The following is a 21,883-nucleotide window of genomic DNA, read 5'->3' on the forward strand; positions in this document are numbered from 1 at the left end:
GCGTTTCTGCAAGGCGTAGAACTGGCTTTTACAGAGGATGGGGAGTTTCAAATAATCGGAGATGTCTTGCATCCTAGCATATGTATTACCTGAAAACAAGACAGCTGCAGACAACAGCAGGTTACCAACACCCATTCTATTCGAAGTAGGTTGTGATGACCACGTGTAATTGCACCCAGCAGCACATGTTGTGCTTATAATAAGCCTGGACCCTGATAACACTCTGAAACTCCCTAACTTCTGCAGCACATCCTGTTCTCTGGCATTTTCTGAACAAGTTAACAATACAAGATTCGAAAACAATGAATTGTCTTTCATCTGCAGTGTTGTCAGGTACAGTGAAAGCTTGAATGGGTTCGAAATCGGTACTAGTAGGATGTTCATCAGATGCGTCACACTCGCTGTCCGATTCACTTTCTGTTTGTGTAACAAAGTCCAAATGCTTTGCGTCATCCTCCATCTCAAAACGGTCATCCAGGGTAAATATCTCCTCATCTATTTGACGTTCAGCCTCTGGTGTAACGACTCGAGGACTTATGTTGCGCGGGGTGGAGATCTGTGAGAATGTGAGATTAGCAAAATTGGAGGACATTTTTTTTTTGTGATACCTAATCAAATCCAATTGAATTCAAGAAACTCTTGATTGACTTTTGTTGATTATTTCATCGTAACTGACATCAACTGGTTGTGCAGCTTGATACACAAAGCATGTAGACCACAAGGGGTTAATCCAAATGTCCCACTCTCATGTCCACTATCACTCATTGTTGTGTCACTCCATGCATGTTATGTACCAGAAATTCACATGGCAGTACACACAGTACTGTTAAAAATTGGAACACTTGGAAAATTCATTCATAGATTATTGTTAAAGTAAAAAAAAACCTAAAAGATTTAAAAAATCACATTTTAATGATATTTTGAAATTGTGATATTTTAATTTTGTCGCTTACATTTTCATTTGGATATTTAGAAGTTGTCGGTAATGCAATGTAATATACTCAAGCTGCAGCACCAAATTATGAATACTTTATGCATTTTCCAAGTGTTCTAATAATTTTGAACAGTACTGTATCGCCCAAGCCATGGTCAATTATCAAACATAGCATCAATACCTATCTTGATACGCTGAAGGAGTTCAAAAGTATTGACGGAAATGTTGAACACTCCTATCAGGCTGTCATTCTGAGAAGTCCATTAAGCACTTACCTCTGCAGGACTGTTGAAAGATTGAGCTGCACTTGACACAGGAGATGGTTGTGGTTGCGTTGATGCACTTGCATCCTTCTTCGAGTTTGATGAATAGGTGTGGTCCACTGCAATGGCACGTATCATTTGATCCATGTCGGTCTGCACTGACATATCTGTAAGTGCAAATAAAATAATAAATGTAATGGCACAATCTAGATACAGAGAAGATCAATGCAATATATGTAACAAGGTGCTGTCATACGATATCATCTGCCCCCCCCCCCCTAAAAAACACCACCCCACCTCAATTCACCCTCCACAGGTGGACCACATCATTAAAAATTGACGCATTACAGTCTACACTCCTTTAAAACATAACACTTACTTGACCAATGGAAAGGGAACAGAACAACTTCTTAGCATGTCACGATGGAGACAAATTCCTGAATCATCTATTTAGGCCTCTTTATTCAGTTGTCCAGTTGGTCCACTCCAATCAAATACCATGTCAATGTTATCTGTTAAAAATGATCACTAACATTCACTCGAGGAATGTGGGGAACCATTAACAGATTAACCCCCCCCCCGATTAGTTTTCTTCAGGTGGTTGACATACTGAGGCTGGCCTTAAAATATTCTTTGTTTGCTGTAACCCCAAACTGACAAAAGTACATGGTAGTAGATAGGTACATTATTTTATTTTTTCAGAAAATGGTAAGTCTGAACAGAAAAATATTGACATTTGGTGGAAAATAAAATTATTTTCATACTCAAAATAATTTATTTGCCACACATTTTGGGAGGTAGTGTTAGAGCAAACACATTTTTTTTTAAAGGCCAGTCTGACAAACCACATCTCCAGTGTCCTTCACGGGAACGATTTTTGGAGAAAATCTCCAGACTTACCATTTGTTGACACTGGATTTGCATGCTTGCAACATTTACAATGTGCCTCTGGTGGTCCCTCTGGCATGTATGGCACTAACAGTGCTGGGTCAGTTTCAAATTCGATTGCATCATCCAATGAATTGGTCGCAGCTTGGCCAGGGTTTGACACTGTAGCAGTCGGTGCATTGTCACTTTTAGGTGTGAGCAGGGTTTCTAACAGCTGAAATGAAAAATATAAAACCTTGTAGGGATGTTGTATCCAAAATGTCTCTCATTTTTACAAGAACATAAATGAATGCCAGAATAGGCCGGGGGAGGGGGGGCTAAAGTTGTCCCTAACTTTCAGTTGAAACTTTTACTATCATTGAAGTCAAAAGGAAAAGGGAAGCTTGTCTCACTAGTCATCAAGCCTAAATGATGGCAATACTGACATTCCTGTCGGCTAATGTATTGTCGGGGCCCCAGCAAACATTTTAGAACATTTACTGATTTAAGCTAGAGAATTAAAGCAGTCTGGACAGTCTGAGAAACGTCGCCGGACAATTACAAAGACTAGATCATTCCAAAAGATCCCTATCTACAAAACTTCAAATTCAAATATTTTATTAATTAAAAGGCCAACTACAGGCAAACAATCCAATTGTGCATATCATGTACTGCCCAAATAATATAAAATAAAGTTTTCTAAAAAGGCAAACAATGCAACCCCAATTTAGTTCTACTTAGTAGATACAATGATTGTGATTGCTAGATATGTATTGAAGGATAAAGATAAGGAAAAAGTAACTGTGAATAAGATATAGTAAATCCTGTTATAGGAGACATTGAGCTGTCTGAGTGGAAAAATAACGTGTTAAAGTTTACTGCTGTTAAAGTTTACTGCTGGCCGGCTACATCCTGTTATCTTCAAGGACGAGATGTGGGGCCCTGATCCTCACCAGACGCAACTGTCTTGTGAGAAAACCAGTTAAAACAGGTAATTAGATAAAGGGAGTATGGCCCTGGCCTGACCTTAGCTAAAACTGTGTGTTGCTGGGCAGAAAAGGCAGACTGCAGCACAGAGAGCACCAAAGGTGGGGGCTTCACAGCAAACACTATAAAGAAAAAGATATATTCAGAATTCGGCACTCACTTCAACTGGGATCTCACACTGACGAGCCTGTCACGGTGGGAACTCAAGAAGGAGTCCAAAGCGCTTTGTGGTATAGTACGGATTGATATATCTTTGTTGAACTGTGTAATAAAGTGCTTATTTGAAGAAACAATTCATTGGAGTGCAAAGTCTAGTTTTTGTACAGCTAACAGAGAATAGTGTCTAGGACACAATTCCTTTTCCCTCAGAACTAAGAAAGGTCATCGGCAGATCCGGACGGCGACCCCGCTCTGGCCATATCCAAACGATCTGCGCGGAGGACGGACCTGGTCCGGTAGACTCCAACAGTATGCATGTAGTACCACCCTTGCTAGCAATTCCCTCTCTAGTTTAGCATACTCAGCCTCTTTGTCCCTGGCCCTAGAACCACGATTTTATGGGGCCGGAAAAACTGGGGAAAAGTACCCGCTAGCCGGTACTACGCTATATGGAAAGGCCACCAAAAACTGGCCTGGACGCTAAAGGATGTTTAAACGGGGCTACCCGCTGCAGTGGAAATGCGCCATCACATGCCTTACCTTTTTCTTACGGCCCGTCCACACTACGGCGTCGACAGTGTCTACAGCTTCAATCTGCCCATTCACTTTGAATGGGGTGACGTCACGTTGCCTCGCTTTTTCGCCGAACTGAATTGTGGGTAGCATAGCGGTCCGTCTCCGCCGGAGATGCCGGAGTAGCCAGCGCCAGCCAATCAAATCCCGTTTCTGAAAATCTGACAGCTCAAGCCGTAGCCAATCAAACCGCGTCTAAGCTGGGAGAGATATCCCGCCGTTCATTTCTATATTTCAAAAAAAGATGGAGGAGAAACTAATTATCACCGTAGCAAATCACCCGGTTTTGTATGACCAGACCCTCTTCACCTACCGGGATACAAACCGGAGGAACCAGCATGGAGGGAGGTGGCAGAGACAGTGGTGAAACTGGTAGGTTTTCGCCTGTTTGGGGAGTTTATATATATATATATATTGCTCCCATAAAATCCCCGGGGGTTTTTGCTTTGTATGTCGGGGGCGGGAGATTCATGTGATTGGTTGTTGGCCGTGTTGCTTGAATAAAATCCCCAAGCTACAGACACGCCCAGCTCCAAGCTATTTTTGAAGCTGTAGTGTGGACGCTCCGTTACTCCTAGCACTACTTCTGGTCCTCCGTCGCTTCACACTTGCAGAGGGCGATTTCTCAACTGGCCGAACTGGTGTCCTGGTCGGTGATGACACCAGAAAGACCGATGGCACTGCATCTCCATTAAGTAATGGTTGATTAATAAATCCCATTTTATGTTTCATCATACTCTCAGAGTAGTCGTCCGGAAACTTGAAATGTTCGCTGCATACATGCGCCTGTGGATCTTTCGGTACATTTCGCCACTGCCTCCGAACGTACTTCCTACGCTTACCCGTTGGCAACAGATGGAACCGAGCATTCCGTGGATTGTTCCTATCCGACTTGTGGCAATGTTTCGCGATACAATGAGGCATATTTCAATAGAATTGAGAGAGTAACTAGAGTAAACAACATGAACAAAGCACATACGTCAATTTGTCCTCGACACCAAACGCATAGTTCACGTCACTTCCGGTAAAATAAGTCATGTGACTCGTCAAAATGACGACGCCCACAGCGTTGATGTTATTTCGGTAATTAATCAGTTTAAAATCACTGATAACGTCATCGGATTAGAAACAAAACAAAAAATACTGGCAGAGACTGGTCTGTTTTATAGGATGATAATTATTTAAAAATGCGTGTCATGAGGATTGCCTCCCTTTAATAAGAACGAGGGACTCATCTAGAGACTCTGCACCGTGCTCTGATGCTGCTGCTTTGCTTTATGAACGTGGACAACAGAGAAACATATTCTTCAGGACCAAAGTTGAATTGAAATAAAAAAGGAAAGTGAAATTTACGCTCGTCACCCTCTCCCTCCGGTCCACATTAATACCAATGATCCCATATGATTGATGGAAAGATAAATCAATACAGATGTATTTATTATAAACGTTAGTCCTTAACATCTATCACTGTGTATATCACCATTCAAACATCTTTTAAAAGTGGAACAAACCCCACACAGCTCAGTAAAGACTGAAATGTTGACTTTATTTGATCATTTCAGTGAAAACTAACGTTCATATTTCTCTCTTTGATTATAATACTGATGAACGTTCAGAACAAAGCACTTTGGCAACTTACCACATACGGGAAACCGCGGTAATTAAAGTTTAAAAGTCTCAAAATGCTAAAACTACTGTCACAAACTGGATGAATGTGAAGTGTGTTGTTAAAGGAGGATGAAAGCGTAATTAAGGAGCACTATTGGAGCGACTTTGATGGTTATTGGACTCAGGATTCATTCATCTGGATTCCCGCTGGATGCAGAAATTAAAGGACGGAAAACAATGGAAGTGGAAACAATTCACAAAAGGATTAAACTGTTTAGAACACGCTCAAAGTAAGCCGGATTTTGCCGATGTGTTTATGTGGATTCAAAAGTCGTAAATAATCTACAAAATGGAGGAGACCGATCTGATCGGAGCAACTGATAAATAATCCAACTGAAACCGGCGTGGACAATGACCATGTTTTAAACATGTGTAACCCCGGTGTAATGTCCTCTCAGCAACAGACCACTCAGAGCTGGTGATTACTTCAGTTTATTCCATACATAGGATACCTGCATTGCAATGGAGACATACAATGAACACGTGAGCTGCGTTTCTCAACAGATCCTCACGCGGTATCTCAATCTCCTTTACAATCCAATAATCAACAACACAACAATGATCGTATAGTGGTAACAATGTGAAACATTAAACATAAACAAACTGGTGTACAAAACTCACATACCTGCATTGCAATGGACACATACAACGAACACGTGAGCTGCGTTCTGTTGGAGAGATAGCACCACGCTCACGTTAGCCTATTAGCTCAAATTAGCATTAGCACAATTAACACAACAGAACGTTATTGTCCTAATAAAATAATAACATACATTTTGTCCACAGACATAATACAATAGCACCTTACTCTCAACAGATCCTCACGCGGTATGAGAACCTCCCACAATCCATTGCGGTAACAAAGCTACAGCAATGCAGGCACGCGTTTGTAACACCAGATGGCGTAATTCTCCAATTTAACCTGGATTTTACACCAACCTTTATAACTCTGTTACACATGCGCTTATCCAGACAAGCCCGGTTTGGACACTTTACGGGCAGAAGAAACATTTCTGTCTTTTTACGCCTTAGGAATGGTTGTTGGCTGGATTACCTTCACAATAATAATATCTGAGTTAATAAGTTTAAACCAAATGAAAGGCTGAACTCCAACTCACCCTTTAAATCTCTATCCCTGTTGTTCAGGAGGAGGGAGAGTTCCCATTTCAAACTATTATTAGTTTGTTCTCAAAACAGATGTTCTGAAGTGAGTTTTACTTTGTACCATGTAAGGTCATTAAAAGGTGATAATGATAATGAGAAACATTTCATTTGGATAATTTAGTGACAGAATAAGAAACTCAACGATGCTCTCCTCACCGGTTCCATAGTCTCTATAAAGTGAAACCGTTGTAACGACAGCTTTTAGTAAACTTAAAAACAACCTTCCCCAAAAGCTATTAAGGAATATTCCTATTACTTATGTTTCAGAACTGCATCACATGGTACTAGGAATAGTTTGAATGATCCACGACTGACAGAAGCGTGTGTTTACACCAACCTGATCTCACCAGAATGCGTGACTCCACCACGACTCCTTAACACCGCATTGCGTGGTGGACTCACGAACTTTGTTACATTTACGTGTCGGCACCACGCAAACAACCCCAATGTGAAGTGAATGAGGCTCTTTTGTCGTGGTGCACACACGCATTTCTACAACGTCCCGCAGTGAGCTTTTATTCTATACAACGTTTTTTAAATCTACTTTATAGCTTTTAGTAACTCTACTGTACTTTAAGTGCACTCCCAGGTGCTGTAGTCTCCACAGCAGCCACATCCTCTCCTAGAATGCGGCTGTTGTGCCAGACGGCAGCAGACAGAACAGTTTGTGGCTGGGGCGATGGGGGTCTTTTATAATCCTGAGGGCTTTCTTTAAGGTTAACCTGGTATTTTTACTCCACTACATTTATTTTAGTTACTTTACAGATTCTGATTAATGATGTGAAATATAAACAACCCTTAAAGCAGAGTAAAATTCAGGGAAGGTGATTGTCAAGTGCCAACAATCAGGAGAGATATTTGATTGGAGGACTGGCTTATCTAAAGCTATCTAAGGCCGATTATTATTACGTAGAATAGTAACTCTTTGAAGGTGTAGGTGGCTCTTAAAAGAGCCGTTGTGTGTGGGTGTCCTGGTCTCAGTCTCTAATGGCGCGTTTCCACTGCAGGCCTCGCTCTGCCTCGCTCGGTTTGGCCTTATTAGGCCCGGCTCACTTTAATGCTGCGTTTCCATTACAGTTTAGGAACTGGGGCAGTTACTATAGTAACGCAGTGTAGGCGGGGCGATCAGCTTTTTGGCGGGCGGAGCGACGCTGCATACAACTGCCGTGAGGTCATCTTCAATGCGACACAACTCACAAAAAAACAATGGAGCATGTGGAAGCCATCGTGTCCTTGCTTCTTGGTATGTGGTTTTTTATTACAGCAAGAAGGAAAACTTTGTTTCGGAAAAGGCTGCTTATAGCAAGACGGAATACAGAAGAAGCTGAGGGGAGACTTATGGCAATCGTACAATGCGGCAGAGACTACTCCAGGACGACTCAACGACAACGCTACTCGGTAAGCTAACGTTAGCTAACTAGCAATGTGTTTCACGCTCACTATACGACAAAAGTGTTTCAAGTATTTAATTAATTGTAGCTACCACTTTTACGCATTAAAATATGTATGCTTTTGTTTGTGTATTTCAGAAGTTAGGTTGCCAGCGCAGACCTTGTGTTTGGATGCTCGACCGAGCAACCGAGTGGTGGGGTGTGATTATTCCATCTTTCACACACACTCAGTGGAGAACTTCAGGATGTCTGAGGAAACCTACGTCTACCTGTGCGACAAACTGCGGCCAGCGATGGAGAGACAGGACACACCATTCCACGAGTGTATACCTCTAAGGAAGAGAGTGGCCATCGCACTGTGGAAGCTTGCGACCGGCTCAGAGTACAGAAGCATCGGACATCTGTTCGGAGTGAGCAGGACTACTGTGTGCCGCTGCAGAGGCGTTGTTAGTACCGGAACTAATTCGTTCACCAGACCGGCAGCAGTTTGCAGAAATGGCTGCCGACACTGAGAACAGGTGGGGGCTCCCTCAGTGCGTAGGTGCTATCGATGGATCACACATACCCATCTTGGCACCACAGGAATACCACTGTGACTATTTCAACCGGAAAGGCTGGCCCTCCATCGTCCTTCAGGGAGCTGTCGATGGAAAGGGACATTTCTGGAATGTGTTTGCAGGAATGCCCGGGAGCTTGCATGACGCTCGGGTTTTGAGGCTGTCCTCATTGTGGGAGTTAGCCAGTCGTGGCAACTACTCTCCACCTTGCACCAGGGACATTGGTGGGGTGAACGCTGGCTATTACATGCTGGGAGACGATGCCTATCCTTTGCAAAACTGGCTCATAAAACCCTTCCCAGACACTGGACAGCTGACAGCAGAACATGTGGTGTACAACAAGAACATTTGCAGCGTTAGGGTAGTGGTAGAAAACGCGTTTGGTCGACTGAAGGGAAGGTGGCGTTGCCTCATGAAAAGAAATGACTGTGATGTGAAACTTGTGAAATCCATGGTGCTGACATGCTGTGCTCTGCATAACCTCTGCGAGAGTCGTGGAGAGGCCTATGACGATGGGTGGGATGCAGCAGCAGCAGCAGAGCCAGGGGTAGCAGTGGCACAAGGTGCAGAGGAGGAGGGCACTGAGATACGAGAGGGTTTGATGCGCTACCTGAATAGCTAAATATTCATTGTATACAGGAAACTTGAATGTTTTGGTTCATAACATCAGTGATATACATTTCTGGTGTTTGTAATTATAAACACGACATTGAAAGATTGTGGGCCATTAAGGCTAGTGCCATTTGTTTTGTTTTTATTATTACTACATTGTATTGAACATAAATAAATCTTTTTTTCTCTTTCACATATATTTGTCAAATGATTTAAACAAAAAAATGTTATCGGAATTGACTATTTAGTAAATATTTGATTGTCTAGCACCAGTAGGTACTTCCCCATAATAAGAACATTTGAGCAAACATGAAAGTAAACAAATACAAATGATCTCTTATCCCCCTTCTCTTTGTTTTTTTTCTAAATACCCCCTTCCTGTTTATTTGTAAAAGGAAATATTTTACTTTCAGTAATGTGTCAGTTACCAACTAATGTTTTAGGAGGCCTCAAGCAAGCAAACTCAATTTCTTGCTTTAAATCTCTTAAAATTAACTTTTACCTTATGGTTTTTTCTAACTGATGGCGTTTCTTATTGCTTTATAAATTAATGTATGTTTATTCTCTAGATCTTAATTGGGCTATTTTTACAATTGTTTTTGAGTGATATTGTAGGCTTTGGTTTTTTAAAGATCCACACATATTATTAGTAATGGTATTAGTTGTAGCCTATTTTTATTTGGGAAAAATATAGGCCTATAACTTCTGCCTCATGTGAATCTGAGTTTTTGCTCTGCTGATTTAAAGCCCCTTAATTGTACATTTCAGTTTATGATTGGATTCTAAAACTGTAATTTTGTGTGTGAGTGGCAGCCCAGTGACTTTGTTAATCAGATGATGCATTTATCAACAAGAGATAAGATGAGAAGTACTTTATTGAATCCCAATTTGGGAAGTGTTTTTTGTTGCAGCATAACAAGGCATGGCATTGTATGTACAATAGAAATAAAAAAGATATATATATTTGTTGCAGCAGCAGCAGCAAAAAAAAAAAAATGGCATAGATTGTACAAATACAAAATAAAAAGATGTTTGTATTGCAGCAGCATAAAAAGATATGGCATTATATATATATATAAAAAAAGGAAAGATAAGAAAGTACAAATTAACAAAAACAAGAGATGAAACTGAATAATATTAAAATTACAGAGGTGGTTCGTCTTCCTGAGGAGACGGGCCACGTCGGCTGCCCCCTAGAACCTGGCCGAGAGTGCGCAGGAAGGCTAGGTTAAACGCATGAGTTTGAGCGTTCTCCTCCCTTCTCAAGGCCAGCTCCTCCTCCCTCGCCCGGGCAGCAGCCTCCATGGTCAGCTGCCAGTGCCGATCCACCTGGGCCAGGCTCTGTTCATGGTGCCGTGCCTGCTGTGCTAGGTGCTCGTCTCCTCCTCGTTTCCTCTTGCCTGTATGACGATAAGATAATTATAGCAATAAGAATTAGCAATAACAATGAAAAACACAGGACGGGTACAGGTCACACAAGGATATAATAATACAATGTATAAGCAGAACAGTAAGGATGAACTAAAGACAGTTATGCCCTAGATGTTTACAATGATTGTGAAAGTGAATTACATTATGTCCAGCCTGTTGATAATGAATATAAATATTAGGGCCGGGACTTTAACGCGTTAATTAAACAAAAATTAACGCGTTAAAACAATTATATATATATTATATATATTTTTGCACAGCGGAACGTTTCTCACTGGATGAGTTTCAGGCGTACCGATTATACTGGAGCACCAACTAACGTTCATGACTTCAGCATGGGACTTCAAACAACAACAAACCACGGTGAACAATAGTCAAACATGAACGAACCAGCTGATGAGACCGCTTTGGTCGCCCCGTGGATGGGACATTTTGTTTTAAAAAACGGACGGATGGAAGCGTCGACAAGAGCCGCAGCTCATCAAGCCTAAAGCATCACCTAAATGCAAAGCATGTAGCAGCTAGCATGTAGCAGCTAGCATGTAGCAGCTAGCATGGACGTTAGCCCGACTCCGAGTGCAAGGAACCACACCCTGACCCAACCCACACTCAACCAGATGACTGGTTTCAGGGCCAGGACAAGTCAGTCCACGTCTGAGAAAATAACCAGCTCCCTGGCTCTCTGGACTGCACTCGACTGTCGACCACCTGGAGTCACATCCATGTGGAAACTGCTTCTCACTGTTCTCAGGTCAAATATGTATATTTGATTAAAAATGCGATTAATTAATTAATTACAAAGCCTCTAATTAATTAGATTCATGTTTTTAATCGAGTCCCGGCTCTAATAAATATATGTATATAATAGGATGTCACACACAATTGTACTAGCTGCGTACTAGCTAGTTTGTAACAGAGCATTTCCACACAGTGGTATAGCTTATTTTACTTAATGACGATGGATGATCTAAAGTTTAACACAAAGTCACAATTCCAGTGGTTTTGCCATGCCTATTTCTTACCTAGAACCACACGCTGCGGTGTCGTGATGGCACTCGGCGTTGGTGTCGATTCCTCCTCGGCTGGTGTCTGTGGTCGAGTTGAGGTCCGTTCTGATGTTGAGGACGGAACACTGCCTCCACCCGGTGTTCGGGACTGTTCCTCCTCACTAGTCCCAATGGCATCATCTAGAACAGCAACATGACTGAGACACGTGAGACACGTGCGCTGCAGCTGCTTTACTATTGGACAATGTAGACCACTCCTCCACAGGGGATGATCCGGGACTCCCGAAAATAAAGGTTTGTTTAGTTCAGCACACATAAATGATTAAATATAATACATCCCTAACCCTGTCATTTTCTAATGTAGGAGTAGGAGTAATTTAGTCAACAACAATAAACATTTTCCCAAACGTTAAATATGAGAATTAACATCAGCTCCAACCCAAAGGAAGCAGACAGTCTTTAGATGGCACCACCTTTCAGTGAGAGTGTAACACTCAAGTGAATACCTACTACTTAATCATGATCTTCTGCAGTACAATTAGAACTCTTCATAAAAGTATGAGTTGATTTGTGTTAAAGAGGTATATAGCTACTCATTCATGTTCAATATATGTGCCCAGATGTATGTGGTTTATATGTATTGTTTATTTTACGAACATATAAGCAATTTCGGTTTGTGTTTTTGACATTACTGATTGGTGAAATGATTCTCTTCTCTTGTTAACCCCCATCACTTTGTATTACCGGTATCAATAATTCAGGGGGGCTTTCCGTCAGCAAGACATCAGGCATGAAAACGGGTCAGGGGTGAAAAAGGTGAGAAGGATATTATCCCTCTTGGGGGGTTCGGGGGCATGCTCCCCCGGAAGAACATTTTGAATATTCCATATTTTAAAGCATCAATCTGATGCATTTTGAGATGCATTTCTTTGCCAACCTGGGGAGAGCTGGAGAAACGTAACTTCAGCCATGAGGCAAACATATTATGACCTCCTTACTAAGTATTATCAGGGATGCAAACTCATCAGGTATGGAACAGTTGACAAGGACCCGAGCCCCCCGACCCCACGGAATATCGGCTTTAAAATGAGGAACAGAGGATTTTAGCAGTCAGAACAACTAAAGCAGCAGTGTTAATAATAACAGAAACGCTAAAGAGTCACATCTAATAGAAATATATAAAAGCATTTATTTTAATTGTGTAGCAGTCAGTTTATAATTATGAAAATCTATTTTCATGCCTCTGTGCAAGGCTGAGTCTTTCTATCTTTATGGCATCTGGTGTAAAGTAACTAAGTTCATAAACTCAAGTACTACTTGGGTACCATTTTGAGATACTTGTACTTTATTTAAGTATTTCAATGTTTTGCTACTTTGTTCTTCTTCTCCTCTACAGTTCAGAGGTAAATGGTGTACTTTTCCTCCACTACATGTATTTAATACCTTTAGTTACTTCACAGATCTGGATGAATGATGTGAAATCTAACCAAGTGTTGAATCAGACTTTAGTTCCACCTGGAGTAAATCCACCAGCTACCCTGCAGTCTACAAAGTACTTCAGACTAGCTGCACCTTCACCAGCTACCCTGCAGTCTACAAAGTACTTCAGACTAGCTGCACCTTCACCAGCTACCCTGCAGTCTACAAAGTACTTCAGACTAGCTGCACCTCCACCAGCTACCCTGCAGTCTACAAAGTACTTCAGACTAGCTGCACCTTCACCAGCTTTGAGAACACTTTCATGATCAATCATTATAAAACATATCATATATATTATTCTGAAATGGACCAATCTGCACAACGACTACTTTCACTATATTTTGATGAGAATACTTTCTACTTTCACTTGAGGAACATTTTGAATGCAGGACTTTTACTAACAGAGTATTCCTCCACTCTGGTACTTCTACTTTTACTAAGTACAAGATCTATACTTATACCACCTCCGTTTATCGCCTATGAAAAAGAACTATTAGAAAACGAAGGCTAAAGCTAACGTTAGCAGATCGTGACAATGTATGCTAGCTAGCTCAACGATAATATTGCGACAGAAAAACTTTTCAGTGCACATCACGCTCTGCGCTCCGACAGGGAGCGCTGCTCTGAACACCTGAGCGGCCCGTTCTAACAGCTGTTCACCAGCGGTCAGTCTGTGCCACAGTGACTCCGGACCGCACGGTTAATAATAACGAACGAACGCACACGTAGGTAATGTGGCTGCTGAAGCAAGACCATCATCGCGGAGCAGCAGAGCCGACAGGCAGGAAGACTCGAGCACACAGCTCGCGCTGCATTACAATATATATATAAAAAGAACACCATGCGTGTCATGATGGCACATAACAGCTCGCGGTCCCAGACCCCCCCCATACCCCAAAAATATTTTTATTGCAGATCTACATGAATCACACAAACGACCTATTTTGGATTCAAAACGGCGAATTTTGCCGAAAGGTGAGTGATTCTCATGCCTGAGAGACATTCATTTCTGTAGTTTCAGTGGAACAGGAGGAGCTCTCTGGACGGGTTGGGTGGCTCTCAAAAGAGCCGTTGTGTTGTTGGTCCATCAGGGTTTACTTGGAGCTGGTGTACTTGGTCACGGCCTTGGTGCCCTCAGACACGGCGTGCTTGGCCAGCTCTCCGGGCAGCAGCAGGCGGACGGCGGTCTGGATCTCCCTGGAGGTGATGGTGGAGCGCTTGTTGTAGTGAGCCAGGCGGGAGGCCTCCCCGGCGATGCGCTCAAAGATGTCGCTCACGAAGCAGTTCATGATGCCCATGGCCTTGGAGGAGATGCCGGTGTCGGGGTGCACCTGCTTCATCACTTTGTACACGTAGATGGCGTAGCTCTCCTTCCTGGACTTCCTCCTCTTCTTGCCGGTCTTGCTGGGGGTCTTGGTGACGGCTTTCTTGGAGCCCTTCTTGGCCGCTTTGACGGGGGGTGCGTCTGCAGGCATGACTGCAGGTTGAGGTCTGATGGAGATAGTGAGAGCTGAAGGCAGAGCGGTCTATTTATATCCACCGTATGCAAATATCACTGCGCTGTTGCTCGCATCGGATTGGTCGTTTCCCGAGGTGGGTGTAGCGTGTTCTGAGGTGGACTGAGCATGCGCAGAAAAGAATGCTGGGAGCAGTTTTCTTCAGTTATTTAGCTAGCATGCCTCTTACCAACTTGACTTAAGACCTATCATGCTATATTTAAATGACATAGTGTATGACCATACCTATATAAGGTATATTTATACATTATATTTTTCAAAATACCAAACGGATCATTTTTTAGACATGCCTCGTTTCGCTCATTTTCGCTTTATTCCAAGCCCGTCTTTGAAAATTCTGAGCAGCAGCTGACCACGCCCCCCTGCAGCTGACCACGCCCCCCTGCAGAAGAGCAGGCATGAGCCGGCGAGAGTCACGTTACCATGCTTGCTGTGATTACGAGTGTCGAATAAACATGTCATCTCAGAGCAATGCATGTGTTCAAGCATATTATCAATTTGATCCAGAAACTGACCCTGAAGCAGCGGAGGTTTTGGTGGAGGTGCAAAAATCTCGGTTGCAGCAGGACGTTTCTGAATGGTTAGCTGACAAGCTGTTGTCCCTATTTATTTTACTCTGTTACGATGCTTGCTCCTTATTCCGTTCATATTTTGGCTAATTAGCAAGAATGCAACGTGTACAGTTTGTAACGCAAAAACAGCGATATATATATATATTTATAAAGGGAGACATTCATATTTTCAGCATATATACAATGGCCTCATTGCGTTTAATAGTTTACAGTCCTTTTCTTCCAACATCGTGCAACAACCGTTGGAAAGTTGAATAACTTTGGATGATAAAAAGTATAACTCCAACAACACCTCAGTTGTCAGCAATGTGTGTAGTTTCATGCGTTTTTAAAAGCTCAGTTATTGACTTCTTTGTGCAAATTGCGCCACGACGTCATTGTACTATTATATACTACACAGCAATGGCATAACACACCCATGTGTACGACAAAAAGGTCCACACACACACACACACACACACACACACACACACACACACACACACACACACACACACACAACCTTATGCTTTTGAAATCAGAATATTCTTTACCCATCCAAACATGAATAATCACGACACATTTTGATATCAACTCGAACTTTATTGTCAAAATCAACGGTTAAAAAAACCCATACAAAAAAACCTAAATGTAGCCTACTTGTATTTTGTATAAATGACACTAAATAGTTTTACAGAAGCTTTGTGAGCTGGTGCTGGGGCTTCCTTGGACGCAGGATCAGAGTGGTGATTCCGGCCTGCGTTGTCCTCAGGATACGCAGGGAGTTTCCTGATCCGTGAAATGTCGATGTTGGGTTCAGACAGCAGCCAAATTGAACCGTGTAGCATACCCGGCGATGACCTCCTCCCTGTCAGGTCGCTCATAATGGTGCAGGGTCCACAAAGACTTGGTCGAAGATGAGGTCCATCAAGTTGGCCACGTAGGGCTGTGCAATGGTAAAAAAAAGCACAACAAAAAATGTGGTTTAGATTAGTATATGCATGTAAAAAACTGAAACTTCTTAGCAAAGCTCTCTATTTAGCAAAGCTCTCTATTTAGCAAAGCTCTTTGCTTAGCCTTTTCCAATCTGAGTTTTGAACCGTAACGTGCATGCTGTGTTTCTGACTCAATGCAGGTGATGTGTTGGAGAGGGGCTGAGCTCAGTAGACTGACTGTAATGAGTGCTAGCCACTAATTAGCCTGTTGCTAGAGGTAAGGCCTTGTCAACAACAACAGACCGACGGGGCTTTAGCTCAGTTTTACTCGTGGTGTGTGTCCCCCCTCGCATACATACACAGTGTTGTATCCTAACACACCCCCATTTATATTCATGTGCGCAAACAAGTAAACACACAAAAGCTTTTACATATAACGCTGCAAAACACGGCATGTCTCATTAGCGTAGCGTAGCTTAGCTTACAGATCGATGATATCTGATCGTTCTTACAGACTACAATCACAAAAGCGTTTACATATAACGCTGGAAAAAACGGCACTTGCCTACAGAAGATTACGTTTGTTATTATAACTTACTCAATATGATTGTAGAGGATACAAAATACTAATAAATAGGAGAATAAATACTTGTGTTATCGCCTAGGGCGTGGCTGTACAGCTTTCACACAGATCGCCATTACGGCAGTATGTCTGAACATGTTAGCAAATGCCTGATAATTCAAATGACAAAGCAAAGACTGCGGAGCGTACAAAATAAAATGCTACAAAAATATATAAACACCTAACCGATTACTATTTGGGTTTGAGGCGACATTGATACGGCGAAGCTACATGCTACAAGCTAGATAGCTTTATCAGGAAAAACACCGCTAAATAAAAACTTACAGCTTCACAATTGGATGTGTCCTCACTGGCCTGGTCCCGGATGGTTGGTATTGATCCCGGGTTTAGCATTACTTTGGAGGCATATCCGTGTTGGACTTGAGACAAGTTCATAAACATGTCCGTGGTAAAATGTTTGGAACACACAAACAGAAATCTTCCGTGGTCTTCTGGCACATGTCCCTTGTAAATGAAGTCTAGCCACAGATTCATTTCTTTTTCCACTGATGGCATTGCATGCAGTCCCCTGTCCCGAGTCTTGCAGCCAACAACAGCACAACGTTTAACTATCTTAGACATCCTGGCAAGAGCAGGCACAAACACAGATGTGACTGGGGTGTTGATTATTTAGCCTGCCGATAGCCTATATGCGAATGAGAGGTTTGGCAATGCACGTGGCCGTGGCTCATTCCCCTGATAGGTGGAGAGTTGACCAATAAGCGGAGCACTTCTTTGTGACGTAGAAAAGTATTGGAATGTGGATCCGTTTTTTTCAGATCCGTTGCAGCCCCTTTTTTAGAGATTTGGCGAAGGAGGAAAATAGAGAGGGTTGTGTTTTCTGACACTTGGTGAGTTCCCTGGAACACCGGGGACACATATTCATGTATACAAGACGTACAAAGGTGCATTTAGCATGATAGGTCCCCTTTAACAACACAGACTAATGCAATGCTTCTTCTTCCCACCAGGCACCCGAAACATGTTATAAAAGCCAATGAATCATTCCACAGTTTGAATGAAGTCAAAACGATGTTGTCATTATCCCGCAGGTTGTACACAGGCTGGAACGGCGGATGGCGGGCTTGGTGATGCCCTGGATGTTATCACGGAGCACTTTGCGGTGGCGCTTAGCGGCTCCTTTGCAGATCCACTTGCCTCCTTTTCCTCGTCCACTCATTTTGGAGTCTTGGTAGATCGGGTCCTTCAAAGCGAATGAGCGGAAGCAGTCTGACCGGCAGTGTTTAGATATTCACTGCGGACCTAAGAGAGGACGGGCAGCGGGAAGGCTGCGAGGCGGGGCCAAGGCTGCAGCCTCCACATCATCCTCCAACACATTTAGTTTCTTTTACATATTGTGTATCTAATTCGCGCAGGCTTTATCCTAAAGCTTTGATGATTAGAGGTTCCTCCATGTGTAATAAAACCCCGAGTAACATTTACAATTGAAAAAAGACAAGAAGACAGAAAATATATAATGTGTAAATACTGTATAGCCCACAGTTAATGCTTTTGACATGTCAACAGTTGCACACGGTATACACAGACCCGGAGTTAAGTTGTGCTGCCATGGCAACAAGGATTACATTAAATATGCTAAGTAACAGACAAAGAAGCATAACACTGCTTCCATTCATATATTAATACTCTATATATTTGAGCTCTTACAAAATAAAATGGCGTCGGTGAATTAATTATAATGTCGTTTCAGAAATGGAAACATTGTTTAGGTGATAGTGATGTTTGACAGCATAAGTATCAGATACACGGTGTATTTGTTCTGCCGCTCAGAAAGTCAGACGGACGGAAAGTGCATCCAAAGATATGGTCTGTCTCACATCAGAGAGTTAATACTGAACCAGGGGATCTGCATCTAACTAGACATGGATGATGAGTTCAACACAAGAGACATGACAGCAGGTGAAGAGGTGACCTGTGTGCAACGAGGCGCCTCGTGACCTCTGGAGAAACACCTGCTGTAGAAGGACGCAGCAAGGAGGAGCCGAGGTCCCTCCAGCGCTAGTTACCTGCGTGTTGTTCAAACTCTGAGCTGACATGTCTCTGATGGCTTCCAGCAAACACACTGAACGGGTTTCCACTTAAGTCTGAGGGGAACCTGCTCAAAGTGCCTTAGAGCTGACTAAGTAACAACTTAGAGAGCCTTATTTCAGAGGGAAACAAGTCTGTATTAATTAGTGATACAGAAATGTGAAAACACATTTTCTCAGCATGTGATTTAGTTAAACCCGCTTTTATATTTATATATACTTGTTACTTTTAAAAGTATGCATACGTTGTGGTTTAACCGAGCCATTGTGGGGCGAGCTGAGGCGCAGTAAACTATTAACATGTGAGAAACATGCATTTCATATTTAAGGGGTTTCAGATGAGGGTCCTTGGATTAAGCATCAAGGTGTGCACTTATTCTGAACCGAGGAACACATCTATAGAAGTAGTGGGCGGCTCTCAAAAGAGCCGTTGTGTTGTCGGTCCATCAGGTTTACTTGGAGCTGGTGTACTTGGTCACGGCCTTGGTGCCCTCAGACACGGCGTGCTTGGCCAGCTCTCCGGGCAGCAGCAGGCGGACGGCGGTCTGGATCTCCCTGGAGGTGATGGTGGAGCGCTTGTTGTAGTGAGCCAGGCGGGAGGCCTCCCCGGCGATGCGCTCAAAGATGTCGCTCACGAAGCAGTTCATGATGCCCATGGCCTTGGAGGAGATGCCGGTGTCGGGGTGCACCTGCTTCATCACTTTGTACACGTAGATGGCGTAGCTCTCCTTCCTGGACTTCCTCCTCTTCTTGCCGGGGGTCTTGGTGACGGCTTTCTTGGAGCCCTTCTTGGGCGCTTTCACGCTGGCTGCTTCAGGCATGATGTCTCTTCTTGGGGTTTAACCGAAAGAATACTTCGCTGCTGTTCCGGACTTCAATTTATTTTTCGCCTGATGCAAATCACACTGTGCTGTTGCTCGCACAGGATTGGCTGTCGTTTGTGATCAACACTGCGCATGCGTAGGAACTTCTTTCTTTTCTACATTTGAAGCTACAATTACTTTCCTTATAAGGGTTAATATATTAATATATATATTGAATATATATTATATATATTTATTGATGTGTGTTTTGTCTTTTTGTATGTGATATGGAATTAAAGATTGGAAATATATAATAATGTTGGATAACTATATAACGTTTTTGGTATTAAGAATCACTAATCCTGAAACTTTGCAATTTGTATTCACATCATTGCATAGACTTAAACAATGAAGATTAAAATACCAATTTAAAACGGGTGGTCCAAAATAGAACTATAAAATAAACAACATATATATAAAAAAAACATTAAAGGTGGGGTAGGTAAGTTTGAGAAACCGGCTCGAGATCGCTAGAATTTGAAAATACACAACCGGAGAAAATCTGCCACTTCCTCCCAGAGCCCCTCCCCCAACACACACGAACACGCACATGACCAATGAGGGCAGGAGAGAAGTTTGTGCCCCGATGGAAGGCTGACAGGCAGGGAGGCCATCCAGTTACTTTAGCCGACCCGGCTAAACGGATTGGTTGTACTTTCTACAGTATTACGGCTTCTACAGATGACATTTTTTAATTTTTTTAAGCACTTCAGATATTCATTGCAATCGGGATGTTAAGAGCATTCCATGGAATATAACAAAAAGTGTATCTCGAGCCGGTTCCTGAAACTTACCTACCCCACCTTTAAGTAAATAATGAAAACAATATACCAAATAAATGCATACAACTAAAAGACAATTTTACTGTTTTTAACGTGTATTTTAATTAACAAGCGACCTCTGATGTGTAATCTGAACGTGGTAGCACTTCACTCTTTAGCAGCGGCAATATTCAATATTTCCGAAAACTAAACATTAAGCTATTTCATGCCAAAGTAGGGGCTTGGACTGTGAGCCGTAGGGTCGCCGGTTCAAGTCCCTGACCAGACCTAAAGTATGGAGTGTGGACTGCTACTTGGAGAGGTCCCAGTTCACCTCCTGCCCTGCTGTGGTGCCCTTGAGCAAGGCACCGGACACCCCCCCACCCATTGCTCCCCGGGCGCTGTACAATAGCTGCCCACTGCTCCTAGTGCTAGGATGAAAGCAGAGAACACATGTCATGTGCCATGTGCACATGGGCGTAATTTCCACTGGGGACAGGGGGGACATGTCCTTTTCAAAATCCCGTTTGTGTCCCCCCTACTTTTCAAATGTGTTTATTATTTATAAATAAATATTAAAAAAATATTATTTTTTTACGCAAGCGGTCATCCTCAAGGAGGAGCGTCTTTGTGTGAGAGAGAGAGAGAGAGAGAGAGAGAGAGAGAGAGAGAGAGAGAGTATAAGGACATTATATAGGACGACTAAATGACACAATGTATTACTTAATTATATTTAAATAAACCAACATTTTTAGTATTTATGAGAACAACGTAAAGATTGTGAAGAAAGGCAAATTAAAATCTTTTATATTCTTTATGATTTTCATCGGTAAATGTGGTGTTTCTGAATGTCATCACATTCAGAAACATTAGGTGACGGTATTTCACTTTTCCGTTTGGCCACCACCGATTATCAACGAGACACTCTTAGATATAGCGGAGGTTACAACTATTGTAATAGATTATAAACACAAGAACACTGGGACCTCAGTGACACAGGTCCACATCATGCAGCTTTCATAACCACGTGGCAGGTGGCAGATGGAGCAGGAGACGGGGGGGGGCTCGTCACACGTTTAAGAATAGGACACCCAGGACTAAACAAACGCGACTGTAATTAACCGGAAGCTGTCCAACATGTCTTAATAGACGGGGACAAACATGATGCGCTGACCTCCTGACCCCGTCGCACGCTCTGTCGGACCCACGTCATCCAGACCATGTACTGGTTTCTCCGAAGCACCGGAGCGGGGAGGGCGGGCTCGGACTAACAGGCCATCTGCAGCTGCAGCGAAAGGCTCTCAAACTGTTTTAACGGACAGATCAAATACATGTTTTTAAAGCAGAATTCCTTTAACCCTCCCGTCGTCTCAAATCTGACCGATTTACTACTTTCACCAATCATAACTTTTAGTTTTACATTCGACTGCATCACGGCTTCATGCCATCCTTCACTGGAACTTTGAACATCTACACATGCTGATCACACTTCCA

At 42.7% G+C, this 21,883-nt stretch overlaps 2 protein-coding genes across 2 annotated transcripts; both read right to left on the bottom strand.

The window, feature by feature from the left end:
* Positions 1 to 14,116: 14,116 nt before the first annotated feature.
* On the bottom strand, positions 14,117 to 14,586 carry LOC117443450 (histone H2B 1.2-like). Its single transcript, XM_034079435.2, has one exon. It carries the CDS (start codon positions 14,565 to 14,567, stop codon positions 14,187 to 14,189), a length of 381 nt encoding a protein of 126 aa, XP_033935326.1. The 5' UTR covers positions 14,568 to 14,586; the 3' UTR covers positions 14,117 to 14,186.
* Positions 14,587 to 19,202: 4,616 nt separating this feature from the next.
* Positions 19,203 to 19,592, bottom strand: LOC117443451 (histone H2B 1.2-like). The gene has a single exon (XM_034079436.1). The coding sequence runs from the start codon at positions 19,584 to 19,586 to the stop codon at positions 19,218 to 19,220; it is 369 nt and encodes a 122-aa protein (XP_033935327.1). The 5' UTR covers positions 19,587 to 19,592; the 3' UTR covers positions 19,203 to 19,217.
* Between the last annotated feature and the right edge of the window lie 2,291 nt (positions 19,593 to 21,883).

Source organism: Pseudochaenichthys georgianus, unplaced genomic scaffold (assembly GCF_902827115.2).
Source record: "Pseudochaenichthys georgianus unplaced genomic scaffold, fPseGeo1.2 scaffold_616_arrow_ctg1, whole genome shotgun sequence".
Taxonomy (NCBI): Eukaryota; Metazoa; Chordata; class Actinopteri; order Perciformes; family Channichthyidae; genus Pseudochaenichthys; species Pseudochaenichthys georgianus.